Here is a 22,123-nt window from a genome sequence, read left to right as displayed (position 1 = left end):
AAAAGAGGTTTTTAATCGAATTACAGAGTGGCGCCGGGGCACATTTGCAACCCGTACCGTGCCCTGCGTAGCCACGTTTCTGCAAATATTCGTGTGTATATTCACGTGCAATATAATAGTGGTGAATTTGGGGGGGGGGTGCTCCCTCTTTCCATAAGGGTTGAAGCATTGCTGGAAAAAAAAATGCTTTTCAGGAGCTCGTTTCAAGTGGCATTTCTTGCTGAGCCAACCCAAAGCCTGGGGTTTTGCATGAGCAACCAAAAGCGGACTGAAGTTTACAGGGATGAATATTTGAAGCCGATCGTCTTGGAGTAACTCAGGTAAGGGGAAAGTCCCGAATTTTAGAAATCCATTCCCATAAGAAGAAAAGAAGAGTTTTTCCAGCCTTCTCCTACCTATGGGGAAACTCAAAGTTTGGGGAAGGGCTTACGGATGGTGAAAAATTTTCTTCTGCTGGAAGATTTATGCCCCAGAGTTGGGAACTTACAATTTTGATTTATTTTTATTGCTGATGCATGCCAAGGGGGGATCCCATCATTTGATCTCAAGCGCTCCCTTCCTGCCAAACACGGAAAAAATAATTTTTTTATTTCATTTTCTTCCCTCCTTCGCTTCGCTGTGATGTTTCTTTGTCTCCCGTTGGTCCCCGGGTATCGAGAGTCAAGCCGGGACATTAATATTGATGCAGACCTCGGTTATTAGGAGCTGCATTTCCGAGCGTGCCAGCAGCATATAAATACTATTACTGGGTAATTAGTGAGCATCAAGCTGAGTTTAGATTGAGCAGGGCTTGGTGTCCTACTTTCGGGGTTTGTTGGGGTTTTTTTTGCACTGGGTTGTTGGGGTTTTGCCCCAAGTACGAGGCAGAGAAATGGAAATCCCAGCTCGGGAGCACCTGGATGCTGAATGAAACAGAAAGAAGCAAAACAGAGAGGAAAAACTGGAAGAAAAAAGATTTTGCAGGGTTTTTCCTTTTTGAAAACCGCCTGTATTTGAAATGCAAAATAACTTCTGAGTTTCTTATTCATTTTTCACCTTTTTTTTTTTTTTTGGGTTGCTTCTATCCCTTCTTGCCGTGGTGGGGTTTCTTGGTTTGCAATTTCTCTCCCCGTGCCTCACTTTAATTTTGTTCCTCTGGTCCTGTAAAAGTTTTGAAAAGCTTCAGTGTTGCCAAACGGCAAATGCAACTGGGTCGCTCTGGTTGGATGCACCTGAAAAACGGGTGCTCCTTGCGTTTCCTTATCTCCGGCCCTTTTCTGGGTGGAGGAAGCCCTTTTATTTTATCCTCTCCCCCATTCCCTTCTCCCCAGTAAATACCAGAAGGGTTGTTCCATCCAGGAGACATCCCAGGGTCGTGGCTCTGTCACCAGATCCTTCCCTTCATCCCATCGTGGGGCTTCAACTGAAACACCATGTGAATAATTTAGGGGCGCTTTGCATCTTTCATACCTCTGAACTTCCACTAAAAGGGGTTTTGCGACGCTTCTGCCTGCAAAATAGCGTCTGAACGTGAAAAAAACCTCAATTTTGCATGAGCTGAAAGGGACGTGGATGGGGAGCAGGACTTTGCCGGGGAAGCCTCTGAACGCGGGGAGGTTTAACACATTAATTTCACGTGTTAACATCAGAGAAAGGGCGTCCGCGGTGAGCGCAGCTTGGCCCCGGTGTTGCCCTGCCTGGAAGCATGAGGAAAGTGGGGAGGTTTGGGGATTGTCATCCTTTGTGGGGAGCCATCAGGTGAATCACTGCCATGTGCTGCACCCTGGGGTAAATCGCTGCGGCTCACTGCACCCGGGGGGTAAATCATTGCACCTTACTGCTTCTGGGGGTAAATCACAGTGGCTCACTGCTTTTGGGGGGAAAATCACTGCAGTTCACGGCACCTGGGGTTAAATCGCTGCAGTTCCCTGCTTTTGGGGGTAAATCACTGCGTCTCACTGCGCCTGGGTTTAAATCGCTGCAGTTCACTGCTTTTGGGGGTAAATGGCTGCAGCTCACTGCGCCTGGGGTACATCATTGCATCTCATTGCATCTGGTGTAAATCACTGCAGCTCACTGCGCCTGGGGTTGAATCACTGCAGTTCACTGCTCCTGGGGCTAAATCATTGCATCTGGGGGTAGATCCCTGCAGTTCCCTGCTTTTGGGGGTAAATCATTGCGGCTCACTGCACCTCGGGTTGAATCACCGCAGTTCCCTGTTTTTGGGGGTAAATCGCTGCGGCTCGCTCCTTCTGGGGGTAAATCACTGCAATTCCCTGCATCTGGGGCGAATCACTGCAGCTCACTGTATTTGGGGGTGAATCACTGCGGCTCACTGTATTTGGGGGCTGAATCACTGCACCTCACTGCACCCAGGGGTGCAGCCCCAACTTCTTGCCCTGCTCTGAGCCATCCCCACTATACTGTCCCCCTTTTTTTTTTTAATTGCAGCTCGGTCGCTGGCTTTCCCTCACTGCGGGGGTTTTTTGGGTCAAATCTTCCTGTTTTCAGGCCTCATCATCGCTTGAGGCTTTTAATAGGTTTGCTGGGAGGAGGCGCAGCCTCGTTAGCGGCGCGCTAACGGGAGCACGCCTGCATCCCCCCGCTTTCGGATGCTCGCAGAGGACTTTTCCTTTCGGGGGCCGGCTGCATCCTGGGGCTGCGCGAGCAGCAACATGTGGGCTTTGGCAGGGCGTCTGCGTCAAGCTGCTGGAAAAGATTTCAAATTCCCGACTAATTTCTTTTCCGCAAAACAAATGAATCTTCAGAAGGGCCTTTCCTCGCAGCTGCTAAGCCATTTAATTTATCTGAGTCATTTACAATTTGTGATGGGACTGTTAATAGCCTGATATGGGGATCAACTTCACTTCGATGTGCGGGTTGGTTGTGGGTTTTTTGGTTTTTTGGGGTTTTTTTTTTTGCCTTTTGGGTTTTAATTTCTTTTTGTATTTGCCCCCAGAGGCACAAAGCTGTGTTTGGAAAACGTCAGCTCCGTCTCCCCAGCCCCTTTGTCATGCCAGGGCGGCTCGGGCTGAAAGCGCAAACCGCAGCCCACCCATGGGGACGTGCCGCCCTGCTACTACTTAACTGCTTCAAAGTACCTGTCTGTGATATGAAACATGCCATAAAATGAATATATTCCAGATGTCCCTGCAAATTCCCCTTGGCTTCGTCATCCACCTGAAGGCGGCCGACGCGGCGAGGCTCCCCGGTCCCCGCTGCTTTGCTTGCTGCCCAAGGGAACGGGATAGTGGCTCATTTGGGGTTGCAGTTTGGGTGGATGGCCATCACCAGACCAGGGTGATGCCCCCAGGTCCTGCCCAGTGCAGTGTGGGGTGAGGGATGCAGCCAGTGAGGGCCCAGGGGGTGATCGCCCTCCTTGGGATGGGGGAAGGGGGGGGTCTCCATCCTTGGGTTTTGGGGGGATCTTCATCCTCGTGGCTGGAGGGGATGTCTCTCCTTGGAAGGTCTCCATTCTTAGGTTGGGGGATCTCTGTCCCTGGAGTTTGGGGAATCTCCAGCCTTAGGGTTATGAGGGTCCTTGGGTTTTGGGGATCTACATCCTGAGGGTTGGGGGGATCCCTATCCTTGTGGTTGGGGGGATTCCCATCCTTGACACTAGGAGGATCTCCATCCTTGTGTTTTGTGGAGTTCCATCCTGGAGGCTGGGACATCTTCACCTTCAGAGTTAAGGGGTCTCCGTCTTTGGGTTATGGGGATCTCCTTCCTTGGGGCTGGGGGGCAGATCTTCATCCTCGGGGTTGGCAGATCTCCCTCCTTGGTTATGGGGGATCTCCATCCTCAGAGCTTCTCCATCCTCATAGTTGGGAGATCTCCATCCCTGAAGGTTCTCCATCCTCAGGGTTGGAGGATCTCCACCCATGGAGGATCTCCGTCCTCCATCCTGGACGAAGCCAGGACCCACAGCCTCCTCCATACCACAACACCCACCTTGCATAGGAGCCATGAGGTGTCTAGCCAAGCTCGTGCCCTTAGATGACTGCAGTTTTGAGATGATGGGAACCCGCTCCACGAGCAGAGCAGGTTCCTACCTTCTGGCCAGCTCAGCAACCATGACTTTAACTTATTTAAAAGCTCCACAGAAAACACATGGTAGGGGTGTTCGGTGTTGAGTGAGGTATTTCCAGGAGACGCGGGCAACGATTTCTTGGGTACCCTCCATATTAGGTCCTGGTTGGCTGGGAGAACCCTAGAAAAGCTGGAATAAAGGCGGTGTAGAAGGTGCTGAAGTAGGTACAAAAGCTAAAATTACTATTCATCGCTAGTATGTTGCATGGCACTAATTAATTTTTAAACAGCCTCACTGGGGACCTCATTGCTAAAACATGATGTTTTCTCCTCCGGCACCATAACTGTTAACACAAAGCAGAAGAAAGCCAGAAAGGATGAGGAACCGCAACGTCCATCAGATGGCATCCGAGCTGCCTGCTGGAGGGGATTTCTCTGATGACCAAATCCTGCCGCTGTGCCTGGGGGGGAGGACGCTCTGTTACGCCCCTCTGAGGGGATTTTTTTGGGGGGTGGGGAGTCAAATCCAGCTTCCCTGGAGCGCAGAAATGTCGCTTGAGCTGTGAGCACGCTGGGAGCAAAGGGAAAAGCTATTTCTGGCTCTGCTCTCACCTGTCTCACTTTACCCGAGCGTGGCTTTCCTGGGTATTTTTAGCCATGTTTTATTACCGGTCTTGCAAGCCCCAAACTGAGGGCGATTATTACCATTGCACTCACTCACACGTAAGTTATTTAATTCAGTCTTTGGGATTGCGAAGAACAGACTTTCCTGAACGTTTTCATTGTCACTGACATCTAGATCAACACCCAAATATATTTATTTGACATTTCCCATCACGTGATATATGGAGTATTGTTCCTAAAATGGCCAGAGCTGGAATGCTTTATCTTCCGTTTATGTTTAATTATTCTTTAATTATTCAGACACTTTTCTCACCACCATCTTGAGTCCACCTATTAATTCCAGCCTTTTAAGTTTCATCTTCTCCAAAAGATGGGGAATTTAGCAAGCTTCTGCAAAACTATTTAAAAAAAAAAGCCAAGTTCAGTGGTTTTATTTCCACCCCACTGTTTACCTCTTTATTTTAAAATTAGGAAATTTGGTGTCTTGGGGCAAATCTTCCCTGCCGTTCTCCGGGGCTGATGGTACCAGGATCTGGCCTGAACCAGGTCGAGTGTAGAAAATTACAATTGCACCATTGCGATGATTTTTTTTTGCTGTTGGGGAGAGGCTTTGCCGCATGCCGGTAGCAACCTCGGAGTCACGGAGGGCTGCGACCGAGGGGAGCAGGCGCGCCCCCAGACGGGGTGATTTCTGTTTCCATATGGAAAAGGGATGTGGCATCTGGTTTCACTCCCAGCAGCTGGCAGCTTGAAGCCTGTGTTTTGCGTGGTGCAGAGTAAAGAGAAAATAAAGTGTCGAATTGTTTGGCATTATCAAGGATTTCTGCTCCCCAGGACTCCTGCATAAAGAGATGGAAATTTTAGCTGCTGGAGCCAAGAAACACACAGAAGTATATGAATTTATTACATTTTATCTCATTCCCCTGCAAACAGAGCTGGAAATGTCAAAAGATCATCTATTGTTTCATCGTTTAGAAAGAATTTTTGTTTTCTAGTTGTAATTTCTTTGATGCATGGCTGTGGGGAAGGAAAAGAAATTGGAGCAGGAGATGGCAGGGCTGCAGCAGGTTGAACGTGCAGGTTTGTCTGGCCGCGGAGCTACATGCATTTAAATTTCTCACATCCTGGGTTTTTAATTTAACAAATGTAATTAAGGCTGGGGTAGGTACTCGGATTATTCATTTACTCCAGATGGAAAAAATTAAATTGAATGCAAATTCCGTAATCAGACATGAAGTTGAGGATGTCGGACGTGATGGGGAAGTGTCAGCACATTAATCGGACCGCTTTCCCTAAACAGCGCCTAAATCTAAGAGCCAGGGATTATTTGAATAATTGAGGTGGCATTTGATAAGATATCTGATTGCTGATACCTCCTTAAGACGGAGCCCTAATTGTAATTCTCCATCAAGAAGGATTAATCTGTGTAACAGGGTGCGCTGGGAATAGTGTGGTGTCAGGCTGCCTCCCTTGAATTTTGGTCTTTTATCGAGGGCTGCCATGCCCAGGGAAGGTGCCAAAGTGATTTATTGCTTCTCCTGTTACTTTATACGTGAGCCAGGAGGTCATCAGGTAGCATGGCTCGGCTCCGGGGATCCAGGCATCCGAGGCTGCTCAAGTCCCAGCAGCGTTGCCCATGGCCTTGGACGTTGGGTCTGTATTTTGGAGGTACCTCCTGCCATTGCAGAAGGATGCATCGTTGCGTTCCGATGCAGCATCCATACTGAGGATTGCCTTTGTGTCCCTTCTTGGTGTCTTCAGGACACAATTAAACCCCTTTTTCCCTGTAAAATGGAGACGACCTGTCCCGACTTCAGCAACAGACCGTGTTGGAGGACCATGACTCCATCCACAGCACTGGTCATCTGATGGGACCCAACCTTGATGCTCTTGGAAAGCCGTTGGGGCTCGATGGACGTTGACTCCCAACTCAACCTTGGCTGGGGTAGCAAGAGGAGTTTCCGCTTGATCTGGCAGCAGACACTTGGTTGTAGACAGCTTGTAGACAGCTTTTCTTGCATTTCCAAAGCAGTTATGCATTCCCATAGGAGAAATAACATTTCTGTAGAGTCCTTTTCACTGCCAGCACCGTTTGTTCCTCTCGAAACCAGGCATGACAGGGTGGGGAGATGGGGATGGACTTTGCTTCTTGAATCCCACACCCTGAGCGATATTAGAAAGGATTTAACGTGGTGAAAATGCCAATTTAAAAAAAAAATCTATCCCTGTTGAAGATCCAGACTTGTAAACAAATAATCGTCGTGGTCTTTATTTCTCACCTCCTCTATCTAGCAGCAAATGAAAAAAGAAAAGGGAAAAAGAGATGAAAGAGGGCAAAGGGATAAAGATTGAAAGATTTCTTTCTTTTTCTTTTTTGAGAGCGTGAATATTCTGAAACAAAATGTAAATGTAATACAAAGAAAAAGTGTGTTGGGGAGAAAATATTCATGAGCCCTACTGCAATCATTGGGTTGCCCAGCAGTGAAGAGGATGGATTATATTTCTCCTGTCTCTAAAGTAAAGCCAAATGTGGAGATTTCTTATTTCTTCTTTTTTTCCTACCATCCCACCTCCTCCTGTGGCTATGGGCTAATAGCCACTTCTGCTAAATGGGTGCATTAATCCTCTTGGTGATGAGATTTTAGCCAAGCTCTGAGCGGTGCATTCGCAACCAGAAAGGCGAGATTTCCCCTCAAAAAAAATCCAACTTAAATCACTTGAGATAAGTTGGGCGTTATCTTAAGGTTGCAAATTGCTTGTTTGCTCCTCCAGCTGGAGCTGTTAATTCAGAACAATTAACGCGCCGTTTAAAACAGAGACGAAGCATATGGAGGCGGTCCCAGGGAAAAGAGCCTGCCTGGGATGGAGAGCCCCGGTGTTTGCAAAATCAGATGGATAACTCCAGTTTGTCTTTCTTTTGAGATCCTGGCAGGCGCTGTGGGGAATGACGCGAATACCAGGGAGTTTATGCCCCAAAAAACCCCCATGGAACGCTAAGTTGAGTGATGCTCAAAGCAAGAGCCAAGTGGGTCTCTAGACCCAGCTAGAAATAAAGCGCTGACGTTCATCGCTGGGATGAATTCACCGTTGTGAGAGTGCTGTCACCACCCCGTCCATCCTTAAAATATTTCTTCGTGACGAAGAAATAATGAATCCTAAAGTGAATCCTAAAATAATGCCTAAGTTTTTTGACGAGCCCCCTTTGCAGTACCACAAAACACCACTCTGGCTCCATCCTTTAAGCCTTTTTGCAGCGTCGTTTCGGGTACCTGCCATCTATTTTCTCAGGTTGCCTTTTTTTTGATGCAGGTGAAGAACAAAAGCCTAAATCTGGAAAGAAACCCCAAAACACTCCAGCGGTGGGTGAGCTCAACCTTGCTTAAAATATTTCTGGGCCAAGGAGCAAAGAGGTGAGCTCCTTGCGTTTGCTCAAGGACGTAAAGCACTCTATTAGACTTTTATGTGATGCTGTGTAAAATACTGCGACAGTGGAATATGTTGCATTTTTGCAGCCCAGCGGTGGCTTACGGGATGGTCCATCCTTCCCGCCATCCTTGCATCCGTGCATCCTTGCATCCTCGTATGTGTTCATCCATGCATCCGCGCATCCATGTATCTGTTCATCCATGCATCTTTGCATCTGTGCATCCTTGCATCCACGCATCCATGCATCTGTTCATCCTTGCATCCGTTATTCCATGCGTCCATGCATCCATCTTTTTTGGTCATGTACCTCTGACCGTAATTACACACAAATTTCATTTAAGCACCCAAGAATTTGTTTTTCATGTGAAAAAAACCCCAAATCCAAATATTTTCCCTCGAGCCTTTATAGGAATCAGCGTAGCCCAGCAAGAAGCAGCTTTTCGTATCCCCCTCAAATGAAGGAAAAATGTGCTTTTCCACCCCAAAGCTGGCACTAGGATTTCGGTTTTGGGGACCCATGCAGCATGAGCCCCCCCAAACCTGCATCCGCCTGTGCTGCGAAAGCCAAGCAGGTCGTCTTTAAGAGCTTTTTCTGCAAACCCTTTCCTGTTATTCCCCCATCCGAGGATGGATAGAGGCAGCATCGGCAAATCTGAATAACTAATCAGAGTCCTCATTAACCCCCCGCCGAGATGCTCAAACATTCACTTTGCTGTTTGTGAAGCAGAAAAAAAAAAAAAAGGAAAAGGGAACCCCCCCCCACCCTGCATTAAAATTGATGTGTTATTAATCCCACTGTTCCAGACCTCATGGGTACCGAATTTTCCTCCGTCTCGCCTGAGGCCGAACAGTATGGTGCCGCTTCTCCGGGGCACTTTGACTTTCCATTATTTATTGGTGTGGCGTAGGGAGGCAGCTTTTGTTCCCCGGGCCCAGATGTGCGCACATGTGCGCGTCCGGGGGTGGGGGTGTCCGACATTTCTATACGTGCCCCCTCTGGATAATGCAAATCGCCTGTAGCGGGGCTCCACTGATGGACTCGTCTCTCTCGGACCCTGTTTTGCGGCGAAACGGCTTTGCTTCTGCAGAAATGCAGAAATAATTACGTGTGTATGGGCACATCTTAAATCTTTTCACTCTCTCTGAGGATGGGGCTAGTGCTTCGCCAGGTTTAACTTGCGGGACTGGGGAGGTGGAAGGATGAAAATACCATATTGGTCTTTGCACCTTCAAGCATCCCCACCTTGCAGCCCCAGCCCTTGCTCAGAGGCTGGAGGTGCTGCAGAAATTGCACCGTGAGGGGAAAAAAACCCAGTAAATCAAAGGGGTTTTTGCAATGTTCCTCATTGCAGATGGCAGCAGGTGTTGCCAAAGCGCTTGGAGAGTCGTGATCGCCCCTTGGAGCTCCTTAAAGGGTTACACTGAAATTTGAACTTTGATTTCTGCCTTTATACTATTTTTCACGCATACAGGGTTTCTTCGGTTTTCCCCATGGGTGTAGAGTTTGGGGCCAGTACAGCCTGCGATGGACTGCCGGCCGTAGTGTGGGGTGTAAAAATAATTCAGCAAAAACCAGCAGGGTTATTAGGGATTTCACCATTCATTGTTTCCACTTAGGTCAGAGGAGCTGGCATTAAATTTATTAAAAAATTATAGTCACAATTGAACGGCATTGATATGATGAGGTTGGAAGCATCATGATCTGCTCACATTGGAAACAAGGTGACACGCTGGGAAAAGCCTTCTTGCTTTAAAATCCTAGACTTTTTGCAAAAATTCTGGATTTTGTTTTGCTAAACGTCAGCTTTATTAGCATTCCCTTACACTTAATTAAATCTTTATTAACGGGGATGGCCTTGGCTTTTTGCAACCTGGGTACGGGCTGAGGTCCCGGGATGCTGGGTTCCCATCTCCGCCGTTGGATGTTATTCAGGTCGAGCAGATCAGGATTTAGGGCGTTTTTGGGGATTGATTAGGGCATTTTGGGGGATTCACGGCTTGTCATTAATGTTGTCTCATTTATGACCCTCTGGCAGCTGCTCCATGCAACCTGGAGTGCCCAGGACACCATGTATCTTGCTGGTTTGCATCGCCCGCGGTGGAGCATCTTGAAGGAGGCGTTTCCTCCGTTCCCTTTTGCGTCGGGAGGACTTCAAAGGCCTCCGCTGAACTTCAAAGGACGCCTTTTGAAGTCACTAAAAGCGTGCGCCGGCTCAAAAAGACTTATCTCCCTCTGCAAGGGTGTTCAGGGAAATGTCCCTGGTGGGGTTGGCTCTTGGTGCTCTTCACGATGGGGACAAAAATGGCATCTTTTGTGCAGGAGCTGCACAAGCCCCTATTTTTGTCCCACATGCATGCAGCAGCCAAGACCTCAGCCCTGATCCACTCCAAGGATGAAAATCAGTCTACCAGAGCTCTTTTAGCACTGCCAGAGCCTTATTTATCTGCTCCTTTTCCTCCAGTCCTCATGTTTTGTTCACACGGTGAGCCCAGATGACAAAAGTCTCTCCCGCAGGAGGGAAAAAAGTCTTTATAGGGACGACGGATTGCTGCAAAACGTGAGCTTTTCATAGCGTTGTCAGGAGAAATCCAATGCAGATCAAGTCCCGGGTCCTCGATGTGTATTTGGCATCAGCCCATGCATGCTCCTCCAAGGCACAAGCCCGTAGGGTTTTTTTGTTCTTGATCATAAATATCCTTAGTGATATTTCAGCTGCTGTTGCGGTGGAAGAGTTTTGGACTCAAGCCCCTTCTGAGCATTTAGCGTAGCCCAGATTAGGTCTCTAAACCTCTCAGCAGGACCTACGCTTGCCCGAGAAGTCAAGGGGCATCTTGACCTTTCACCCCTTTCACCAAGTTTTCCGTGTTTGGGGGTTTCTGCCTCGTTTTGCCCTGAAATCACCCAGTTGCTTCCATATCTCTCCTCGGGCAATGGCCTTGGTGATGTCCAGGTTTCCAGAAATGGCACTTCCTATGCAAGCTTCCCCCTATACCTCTGCCTTTTGGACCCATACTCCTGGCTGCGATGATGGATACAGGCTGTGAGGGCACAAAAATGCGAGTGTTGTTACTGCAAGGGGTTTGGGATGGAATTAAAACCAGGGCAAACAGTTCTCATGGATCTCCCGTAGGGCCTCACCACGCAAGGCATAGCTCTCTGCAGGTGACGTATAGCAGAAACGCATCCCCCAGGTGTGCCTCGGAGGTCTGAGGAGCTCTCTGGAGGTGGTGTGAATCATGGTAGATATATCAGATGTGCCTTGGGGATCTGAGGAGCTCTCTGGAGGTGGCGCGTATTTAGAGGTGCATATATCAGATGTACATTCGAATCTGAGCAGCTCAGCAGATCAAGGTGTGTATATATGTATATACACTAGACATATATCAGCAATCTGAGAAGCTCTGTACCAGGTTATGTATATCAAAGTAGATATATCAGATGTATACTGAAGATCTGAGGAGCTCTCTAGAGGTGATGTGTATCAAGGGACAGGTATCAGATATATATCGGAGATCTGAGGAGCTCCCTAGAGGTGATGTACATCATGCTAGATGTATCAGATATATAATGGACGTTTGAGGAGCTCCAGTCAGGTGACATATATCAGAGATGTGTATGTCAGATGTATATTGGCAAGGAGCTCTCTAGAGGTGATTTATATCAGGATAGATATATCAGATGTATACTGAAGATCTGGGGAGCTCGACAGAGATTATGTGTATCAAGGGACATATATCAGACAAATATTGGAGATCTGAGGAGCTCTCTACCAGGTGATATATATCAAGGTAGATATATCAGACATATATCGGAGATCTCGGGTCACGTTTATCACCTAACATAGAGGTAATATCTGGAGGTGATGTATATCGCAGGACATTTATCAGACATATATTGGAGATCTGAGGGGCTCGCCAGAGATGGTGTATATTCAGAGATCTGGGGAATTTTATCTCTTTTATTCCTTTTTTTGCAGTCAAACTCGAAACACCCCCGTGGCTGTGCTGCTCCTTGCTCAGCCCATCTTCATTTTTCCACTGGATCTGCTTAGGTGGGACTAGAAATCCCAACCTCAGCACCCGTAAGGGCCAGATCCTTGGTAGATGCAGCATCATCTCTAACACCTGTGTGGACTTTTGCTTATTGAATAACAGCTGGGAGCTCCCCTGTTTTTGAGTTAATGGCTCTTCCCTAGTTTGCGCCCTCTGAGCCAGAGTGTAAAAGCACATTTACACTCAAGTGAAGATTATAATTAACCAGGGGGATGGCGACAGCCAGCGCGAAATGGGGGCACGGCCAACGGCGGTGCGGTTTCATTGCTTTTTCCCTTTTTTCTCCTTTTCAGACCCGGATTGTACCGCTAACCCTCAGTGAGATCCCGTGCCGGGGATTCGCCACCCTCCAGGAGCCGAAAAGGACGGGACGGGACTGCGTCGCCCCTCATCCTTTGCGGATAGACCGGCAACGAGCACGCCTTCGTTTTCTGGACACATCTCGGTTCGACCTCTAAAAAATCTGATTTGTTCTTTGTCCTTCCTTGGGGATGTTCAACCCTGCCCGGGCAAAACCCGGGGGGTCTGATCTAGCTCAGCCATGAGCCCTGCTTTCACCTCCAAGGGGATATTCCCACCTAACTTTTCCTTGATTCCTCCTATTTTCCCCACTATCCTGCAAAAAAAAGTGCATTAAGAGCGGACTTGCCCACCACGGCTTTGCTGACGCCGCCGAAAGACCTTCCCTAGTGCAGAAAGCTTCATCCCCTGCTTAATATTTCGCCTTCTCGTTTCACCATTTTCTCTCAATATTCAAATATTTCATCCTTTGCTTTCCCAGGTTGTGATCCCTACCCAGAAAATCTTGTTTTCGGGGCGGCGGGAGGACGCTTGCAGGGCAGCGGCTCCCCGAGCACCCCCCAAACGGTAAGGCTGCTTTGCTTTATATTAATTAGGCAATTATATATATTAATGGTGTAATTATATATATTAATTGAGTGGGATGTGGTGAGTCATGACCTCGGTGGGGCTTTATTTGGGGGAATTTCTGCTCTTTTCTGGTACACCCAAATTATATCACCCCTTCCCTAAATGCAGTGAGCTGTGTGTTTAGCAAAAACACACTTTTTTGCTGTGTTTTCTTTTGTTTTTTAGAAATCGGGCTGTGCAGAGAGTCTTGATTTAAAGCTCAAGTGTTGATAACATGTTGTTAAGAGCCCTACAAGCCATAGCCAACCTGGAGGAAAACACAGACATGTTTTTGTAAAAATACCCTGAAATATGGGCTGTTATCACTGCAAAATTTTGGCACATCAGTAGGATGTGGAGAAATGGTCACCAACTAAAAATAACTGAAACGTGGAGCTTAAAATAAGATGTTCATGAAACCAAGGGTCTCGCAGTCCTTTAGTCAACCCTGATCGCTAAAATTAGGGCTTGACAGAGTGACAAATGTGCTTGATCTGTGCCAAAACTGTAGGCACCCGGCAGGTGACAAAATAAATAAAACCCCGTTGGCTGCAACTTTCCTCGTAAAAGAGCAAAGAGAAATCTTTGGTCACTGCAAATGGAGGTGCTGCCTTCAATTTGTACAAATATCCTGAAAAAGTGCCTGATTTCTTCCTAAACCAGTGATATTTAGGGTGGGGGCACCTCAGGGGAAAACCCAAAAGCTTCATTCGGCCCATGGCGCAGCAGAGCACCTTTTCTTTGAGTCTTTTCTTTTGAGTCTTGCCTCCTCTGAAAGTCCCTTTTAATAAACAGCAGCCAATAATGGCAGGATTATTTCCCCCAGGCTGCCCTTTCAGCCCTGATTCTTGCCGGTGACCTTCCCTTGGCCAAAAAAACCCCAGGATTAAGGATGTGATGAAGCAGCTGAATTTCTTATTAGTCCGGTTTTGCCCCCTTTCTAATAAAGGTACAGGTTGGGTTCACTTTGAAATGACTTCTGTGGTGGGTTTGTGGGGACTTGGGGGTCGCCACAAGGACCTCTTTTTGGGGAGATCCTCCCTGCCTTGATGCCCTCTTTCCAATCAGGATTTTGATGTGAGCTGCCCGGAGCTTGCATGGGAGGGCTCGGTGCCCTGCGATGTACTTTGGGCACATTGGGCTGTTCCCCTTGGAGGAAACTGAGTCCGTGGAGGACACAAGTGCAACCTGGCCTGAGAAGCATCTCCATCAAGACCAAACCCAACCTATTCAGCAAACTGTGCCAACGTGGTCCAGACACATCCCACTAAAGGCATGGAAAGACGCGTCCACCAAATCACCTTCTGGAACAGCTGGCATTGCTCTAAGTGGTTAATGATAGAAATGGCCTATCCTGAAGAAGTCTTCTGAGAAATAACTCGGTTCCCTTGGCCTTTTCCACCTTGTACGTGGGTCCCCCCATTTTCCGGGCACAAAACCATTTCAGGTTTCCTCCTCCTGAAGCCCGTACGTCCACAGAGATGCACCTCCGAGGCCAGGTTGTACCTTTTGTCACTGTGCAGAAAAAAGTTGCAAAAACATTTGGCACATCTGTCTCACACCGTAAACACTTTCCAGTCCTTTTTTGTCCCCAATTTCCTCACTGTGTTGAGTTCAGACCAGGCTGAACATCTCTTAGGGTCTACCATTCAGAGTGAATGGAGAAGACAGTGTAATAAAGTGTAATTAAAGGAGTTCAAAACTATTTGTAACTCCCTAGCTAGCTGCAGCTTGTATAAATCGCCACATCACATCTCAAACCCCTCTTTTGTCATTGAGGCTGGAAATATGGCAAAAAAATTGCTTTTGAATGGGCAAACGAAAGATGTTTAAATTGAGGCAATTAATCTGGCGGCTCACATCGCAATCTTTGGTGCCTTGGCTCAGGGCTTGGACGGGGACAACTCTCTGCCGATACCGGGAAGCCTGGCATGCCTCAAGGAAAACCTTATTTTTATCTTCTGGTTTGTAGAGTCATTTCTTATTGGGAATTTTGCATTTTAAAAGGAAATTCGGGGGGGGGGGGGAGGTAAGACCTGGAGAAGCCAGAGAGCTGCAAGAGAGGGATGTGAAGCGGAAACTCGGCGAGTCGGGAGCTCTGATTTATCTGCCATATGGGAAAGAGGAAAACAGCCGGCTCCAGAGGGATTTCTTTCCCTCTCCCGAAGGGAAAATTTGCAAGCGTGTTAGCAGGATATAGCAAGAAACGAGGCAGATTTAAGGGAGGAGGGAGTTTTATTAGGTGTGCTGCGGCATTGCTCTGTTTTCGGGGCTTTCCCATGGGTGGGGAAATCTTTGCACGCTCCCGTGCACGTCTCGCCCGTGTTTCTCCAGTTGGGTTAGGTCTGCTGGTTTTAGCCCAATTTCTGCAAGCCCAGCAAAAAGCAGATTTCCATTCGTGTTTACTCGGCACAATTACTTGTGCGGGTGTTGGGAGATTTGCATGAAGCCTGCGGGCTTTGATCTGCAGAATAAACATCCCAAAAAGGCATTATTAAAAATTGCATCGTTGCTCATGGGGCGTTCATGGGCTGCAGCGACAGTTGCAAAAAGTCATGGCATAGTTTGTGGGTGGGATCTTTGCTGGAATCGTTGGCATGCGTCTACGTTGTGGTTGCACCGGCGTTGGTCTGATTTGCACTTTGCAGTACTTGTGCTGGCTGAGAACTTGGTGAAGGGCTGCAGTTGTCAGTTTGGGATGGAAAAATGTGGCTGATGGTTACATTTTTGCTGAGCAAGACTGTTTTTGAGCGCGTTCCTTCTCGGCTGCCCATCCACGAAGCAACAGCTCTGACGTCAGCTTTGCTGGTGGCACAGAAGCAGCACAAAACCCCACACATCTCCCATTTTCCCATGGTTCATCTCAGACCCATACTTAAGCCTCTTCTTCCAGCCCACCTCTCCAAAATTCATCGCCTTTATTCCCGTCGTCTTCTTTGTCCTCCAAGAAGCTCCTCTGAACCTGGCTGAGACCTCGGGGATGGGACCTTCCCATTGCAGGACTGGCGTGGGATTGGGATTTGGTGTTTGCATGATGGAAATGTGGGTGCTCAGCGATTCCTCTCTCATGGGATTAGCAGGTTGCGATGGAAAACAAAGTGTGCAAGGCAAGGTTTGAAAGCGTCGGGCAAGATTTTGATCATAAATTATTCACAGTTAATTGCTCGCAGCAAAGAACTGTTGGAAAATTAATCCACTTCCTATTTTTTCCCAAGCACTCTCAAGGCAATCAGAAACTTTTCCTGGACAATTCGTGTCCGGCAAGAGGAAGTTTGAGCATTTTTGGGGTTCCTCAGCTACGTTTCACTTCAAAGCTTTTCGATTTGCCCTCCGAAAAAATTCACAATTTGCTCTTTTGGGAACTTTTGCTGGGCTGGGGGCTGGGTGGCACAAAATGCAAGTATTTTCAGGTTACTTTGAAGAAGTCTCTTTGATGTTTCCCTGTGCCAGTTTGTTTTGGAAGGTGCTTTAATGGTCTCCCTCTATAAAAATAACACTTTAAAATGTATGTAGGTATCTCAGCTCTCCACTTAAAAAAAAAAAGAACAAAGTTGTTTAATGCTGCCGTTCAAGGTACATTAACCTTGTCTACTAAAGCTCTGACTGGCTCTTGCAGGTTTTATTCTCATGTTTATGTTGCAGAGATATCCCTGGAGCCTTGTAGGGATGGGTATCTTCAGAGAGGAGAGAAATATTTAGTGGTAATTGTTGTTCTCATCGGAAATTCACTGTAGAAGCTCCCCCCCTGTCTATGGAGCTGGAGTTGGGAGGTGGATTTGCAAATATTAAATAAATAAATGCTGTTTTCCCCCTCACCCAGGGGAGATGTCCCATCCAGTGACAAACCAAACCGGTGCTTGGCAAGAGCTTTTTGGCATTGTCCGACATGGCGTTTCCCTCTCCCTTTTACCCCAGTGCTTATACATTGATGAAGAGCTTTTTTAGGAGAAAAATAGAAAAGGGGTTTGCTCTATAGTCTGGGATTTATCCTGCAGAAAAATCAGATCTCCATCTGCTTTAGCCCGCGGTTGTAGCAGAAGCACAGACTCAATTTGTCCTTTTTTATTGGGAAATAACTTGATAACTGGATACTGGCAGGGGTACGAAGGCCAGCATTTAGGGAACCAGCGTCTTGGCCGAGAGCAAAGGATGCCCCCAGTGCAAAAACCCTCCTGGGTTTGGATAGAGGAAATTTGGCTGCCAAATATTCCTAAAAAAATTAAAAATATTTGGTGGCGCAGTGGTATTTCTTGCACAAACGCTCCTGATATCCTCAGATGAGGCATCACGCGAACCCGCTTGGAAGCAACCTTGAATGTGAAGAATGACCAAGAATGGGTGATGTCTTGAAAAATGAGATTCTTCTCCATTTTCGACCATTTAATAGCATTCGGTTTATTTTTCATGAGCTCAGGGTGGCATAAGGGGGTTCCTTTAATAGCTTCTGAAAACCTGGTGTTCATCTTTCAGGGCAACGGGTGAATTTTGGTAAAAACAAGCAAAAAGGGTGAAGGTTGGCAGATAGAAATGAGAGGTTCAAGAGCGAGAGGGTAGCTCTCGATTCACTTTATGGCCAGTGGAGAGTCGGCATCACCCACCGAGGGTGAACCTGTCCTCGCTGGCAGTTTAAAGCGAGATGTATCGTCCTCTGGAGGTGCCTCTCCCTTCCCCCTCAGCTATATTTCTTCATTTTAACTTAGATATATGCGTATAATGAATGCATATATCATAAACTTCAGCGTGCACAAGCCCTCCGTGAAGACGGTGGCATAAAAAACTTGCAGCCTGCTGCGGAGGGAGTGTGACTAACGCGGCGTCATTGCAAATCTTAAAAAAAAATATAAAAAAATTTACCCTTTAGAAAAGGCAATCTTCCCTTAATACAGAAAAATACCTTCCCGTGGCTGGAAACACATCCTCAAGTATCTCTAATAATATTGAAACTTTGGGTAGAGAAGAGGAAATGCCTGAAAAGCTGATTTTCTGATTTCTCACATTGAATCCTCCGTTATCAATTGCATGTTTTGCTGTGGGGGAGAAGCTGCTGAATGAGCTAGAAAAAACGATCCCCATTTTCCCATTGATTTGGAAACAAGAGTTGCACCTTGCAAAGCTAATATTAACATTATCCGCTGAAAACGATAACGTGGAGTCCAACAATGTGATTTTTTTTTTTTTTTTTGCACCCAGCTCTACTTCTAATATGGTTTTACGTCTGTTTTATTAATCAGGGAGGTCATATTCACCTGGCTGGTGGTGGACAACTGTCTGCAATACTTCGATTTTTTAAATGTTTTAAGGCATCAGTGACCACGCTGAAAAAAAAAAATCAACTTCTCAACTTAGTCTTTAATTATTTTTATTTGAAAGAGGACGTAATATATTGCTGGCAAAAAAGCAGCTTATAAATCTGCGACTCCTTTAGGCAGACGCAAGCTCTTTGGGAAATACATTTCCAAGTTAATGGCAATATTTCAGCGATAGCTGAAATAATTTTATTTCATAAGGAAATTTAGGATACTTTGATCTCAGGTCGCTGCCAAAACCTAAAGTACTGCTGCTTCCGGAAATGAAAGAGCCTTTATGGGTTTTATTGCTCGCCATTTCTTTCCTCTGTGCAAATGCCCCGGGAGTTGGCTGCAATTCCTGCCTTCCTCAACCCCCAGTCCCCCAAAATTCACTCTTCGCCCAAGATTTGGTCATTGCCTCGAGCTGATCTGCAAGGGGTCGGGCAGGGGTTTGACGATGCTCTGCTCCTTTCGTCATCTGGATGCCTGTGGTCAAGAGCTCACGCAGCTAAATTGATTTAAGAGGTGGGGGGGGGGGGGGGGAAAGAGGATTAACGCATAAAATAAAAAATATAAAAAATAAGAAAGGATTAATGCATAGAATAGCAGCTTTCGACCCTTCCCTGTGTTTGGCTGCCGATAAATCCACGGGGCTGACAGCTTTGCACCGTTATCCCAAGATTCATGGCCGGGGGCTCCCGCGTGAAACACCCGCTTTTCCCGCGGGCGCCAGGCGCTTCCCCGGATATTTACGGCGCCTGAGTGCATTTCTTTCCCCCAAGATAAATATACCGCTATCGGCAACAGCTGTCTCTCATTTTTATCCTTTTTTTTTTTTTTTTTTTTTTTTTTTTACATTTGGCTGTAAGTCCTATTCTCCAAACAAATCAACGCCCATAAAGCCTTAATGAATGGCTTGATTTTAGCAGGTTAGATGATATTTGGCAATTAAATTGGGCTCCGGACTGCCACCTTCTGGGAATATATTTGGCCGAAAAGCTTGCACCCCACAATAAATCGCCGTGCGCTAGGGGTAGGTTTGCTCCTGGCATGAACAATAGATGCCAAGCGGGGGTTTTTTTTGCCAAAATAGCAATCTTGCATTTTTTTTAGCTTCCCACCGAGATGTCTAGACTGTCACGGTGCTGAATTCTGCTTTTCTCCAGCTGCAGCTATTTCTGGTGGGGAGATTTCCCCTTGGTGTTACCCCTCGAGGAGGTGCCTGCAGCCGCGAGCCGAGTTTTGACATCGGGCACCGAAGATTTTAAGCCGCCAGTTCACTCAGGAGCAAATAGTTTTGCCTCCCGCTATTTTGCTGTTGGGGAAAAAAGATGAAAAGCATCGTTTTAATCCCATAAATGCAATATCCTTCTCGCTGCAAGAGGTCTGTGCCATGCAAGGATCCCAGTCTGCCTTACCAATGCACGGGATTTTGGGTGTGCTCTCTTAATACTCAATTCACGGGTCATCCATACTAGTGCAAAGTGAAAAAAATAAATTAATTTATTCATGCAAAATAGTCAGAGTGGTTGACGCTCATCCCATGCAGACAGCACTTGGCTTTCCACGTGGGCTCAGTGCATTTGTTCTCTTGGTGCCTGGTGGTGCCTGTAAAGCCCGAAGCCTCATGGAGAAGACCAGAATATTGTGAATCTTCCCCCAAACAACTGTCGACCTCATGGACAAGACCAGAATATTGAGGATCTTCCCCCAAAAACTGTGGAGACTGATCCAAAGACCCCGAATGTGCCTCGGTTTTTAATGAGCTCATCGGTATCCCTGCTCCTCTGCCTTGTGTGAGAGCGTTTCTTCCTGCATGTCACCATTTCATGGCAAAACCAACGCTGGTGCTATTTTTTGGCAGGTGCCTTCACTATATCAGAGGACTGTGCATAACTTTTTGCAGTTCTGCTTTCCACGGGACAGCGCGGCAGGTCCTCTCCAGATGAGAAGCCAACAGGGAACCCAATGCAACGATGGGCATCGCAACGGGGCAAACCCTTCAAGAGATGTAATCTCTTACAAAAATGAGTCCCTGCAGAGAGAAATGCACTTTTGGAGGCTCTGGGGAGACTTTGCCAGGTGGCTTTGTGAGTTGGCTCAATACAGGGCTCAGAGCCTCCGAGAGGACTCAGGACAGGGATTTTTTTGAGGATTTAAGCAAGATTATTGGCTTTTCTTCTGAAGCGACCACACAGCTGCAGTGAGAGGAGAGGAGGCATTTTGGGGCCAGGAATTGCTTTTTGGTTACATCTGCCACCAGGTCTATCCTTGGGGACAGCATCCAGCCAAGAGCTCCTCTACAAATTTGCCTCTTCCTGGTGCTCCTCTTTTTTCCCCATCTCCTTGGGACCTGAAGATACCAAAAAAAAAAAAGTCTGTTTTCCCCCCAAATAACTATGCATTTACAGAAAGCAGAGCAACTTCAAGGGAGGTTGAGGGTGGCATGTCTCAGACTGCCTCCCTGGGTTCAAAGAAGTCCGTATGGGATGTGCAAAATCAGGGTTTGCTCCCTGGTTGAAATCAAGCAAGGGTTTGAACCCTCTTTCCTCATTTCTGTGCATTCAATCACCATGGGGTCGGTCAACTCAATGGAGGAGTCAACTGGGTTGGTCAGTGCAGCATAGGAGTCAACTGGGTTGGTCAACTCAATGGAGGAGTCAACTATGTCGGTCAACTCAACATCGGATACATGCAATGTCCCTTCTGGTTCGAGCATGCAGTGCTTTAGGATGTGACTCCATGGTGGCCAAAGGCAGAGAGACACACCATTGGGGTTTTTTTTTAAGTGTATAATTTCAGAAAATGGAAAGTTTTGCATTTATGACTTGTCTTCCTGCTTCCAAAATGTAGGAATAACTGGAAAGGGGATGGAAATCCCCATTTAGGTACTGTGGTTATAGGCGTAAGGGGTGGAAAGAAAATGCCCTGGGTGCACCAGGGTTCATAATGAAGTTCACCGATGGCAGCCATCATCTCCAAGAGCTCTGCCCTTGCCTGGCTGCTCTCCAGGGAAGATCTCCTTGCCAGTGACCCTCTTCACTTTGCCCCGATGCATTCTTTATCCGAAATCACAAATCTCAAATAATCATCAAATTATGATAAGGGTCACCAAACCATCTTGGGTTTCTTCCAGGGACTGAGTTGTGGAGCGCTGTGCCAGGGTGCTTGTGTGAAGAACGTCCCCTCTCCTTTCTGTCCCCCTTTTTTTTTTTCTTTCTGTGGGATTTTTTGGGGGGAGATCCCCCTTAATCCATCAGCATTTCTTCCGCCCGCAGGTTCTCGATGTGACTCCCACCCAGGATGCACCATGTCTCCCCGGCACCGGCTCTGACGATGATGGCCACCCAGACGGTGCCCCCTCCTCCCTACCAAGACACCCCGCAGGTGAGTGTCCCCCAGCACCCATGGGCTCCTTCCAGACACCTCGTGACTCCCAACTCCTGCATTAATTACCCTGCCTTCCTAAATAATGACCATTACAAAGTAGTTCACCCCAAAATGTTCATTTCAGAGACTGGCAAAAATTAAAACCCCTCTTGACACAATCTGCAGGACTGAAGGGTTTTGGGTCAAAGTATGGGGTTTTTTTTCCCCCTTTCTGGCTTATTTTGGGGTCACGGGGTATTCTTGGAAAGCCGACAGAGTGGCGCGTTTGCAGCCAGCAGGTTAATAAGCTGGAAAGATGAAACGTCTGGCTAAACCGGGACAGGTTTAGCTGCAGGAATGGCCTTTTGATTTATTTTTACGGTGTTTTTTGGCAACCCGTGGCGGGGGGAAAAAAAGACTTCATCTACAATGTTGCTCTAAGGGGT

The 22,123-nt window shown here is 47.2% G+C and overlaps 1 protein-coding gene across 2 annotated transcripts in view; it reads left to right on the top strand.

The window, feature by feature from the left end:
• The window catches only part of PKNOX2 (PBX/knotted 1 homeobox 2), a 57,107-nt gene that overhangs the window by 8,588 nt on the left and 26,396 nt on the right, over positions 1–22,123 (top strand). The window contains exons 1-4 of one of the 2 annotated variants that reach the window (XM_076363491.1): positions 7,944–8,042; positions 12,405–12,556; positions 12,893–12,978; positions 21,587–21,695. In XM_076363491.1, coding sequence (XP_076219606.1) covers positions 21,612–21,695 — 84 coding nt within the window. In that variant the 5' untranslated portion in view covers positions 7,944–8,042; positions 12,405–12,556; positions 12,893–12,978; positions 21,587–21,611. Of the gene's footprint in view, positions 1–7,943; positions 8,043–12,404; positions 12,557–12,892; positions 12,979–21,586; positions 21,696–22,123 lie in introns of those variants that run through there. The other variant, XM_076363492.1, reaches the window with a different exon arrangement.

Source organism: Aptenodytes patagonicus, unplaced genomic scaffold (assembly GCF_965638725.1).
Source record: "Aptenodytes patagonicus unplaced genomic scaffold, bAptPat1.pri.cur scaffold_43, whole genome shotgun sequence".
NCBI classification, from domain to species: Eukaryota; Metazoa; Chordata; class Aves; order Sphenisciformes; family Spheniscidae; genus Aptenodytes; species Aptenodytes patagonicus.
This window is presented reverse-complemented; position numbering and strand designations above follow the sequence as displayed.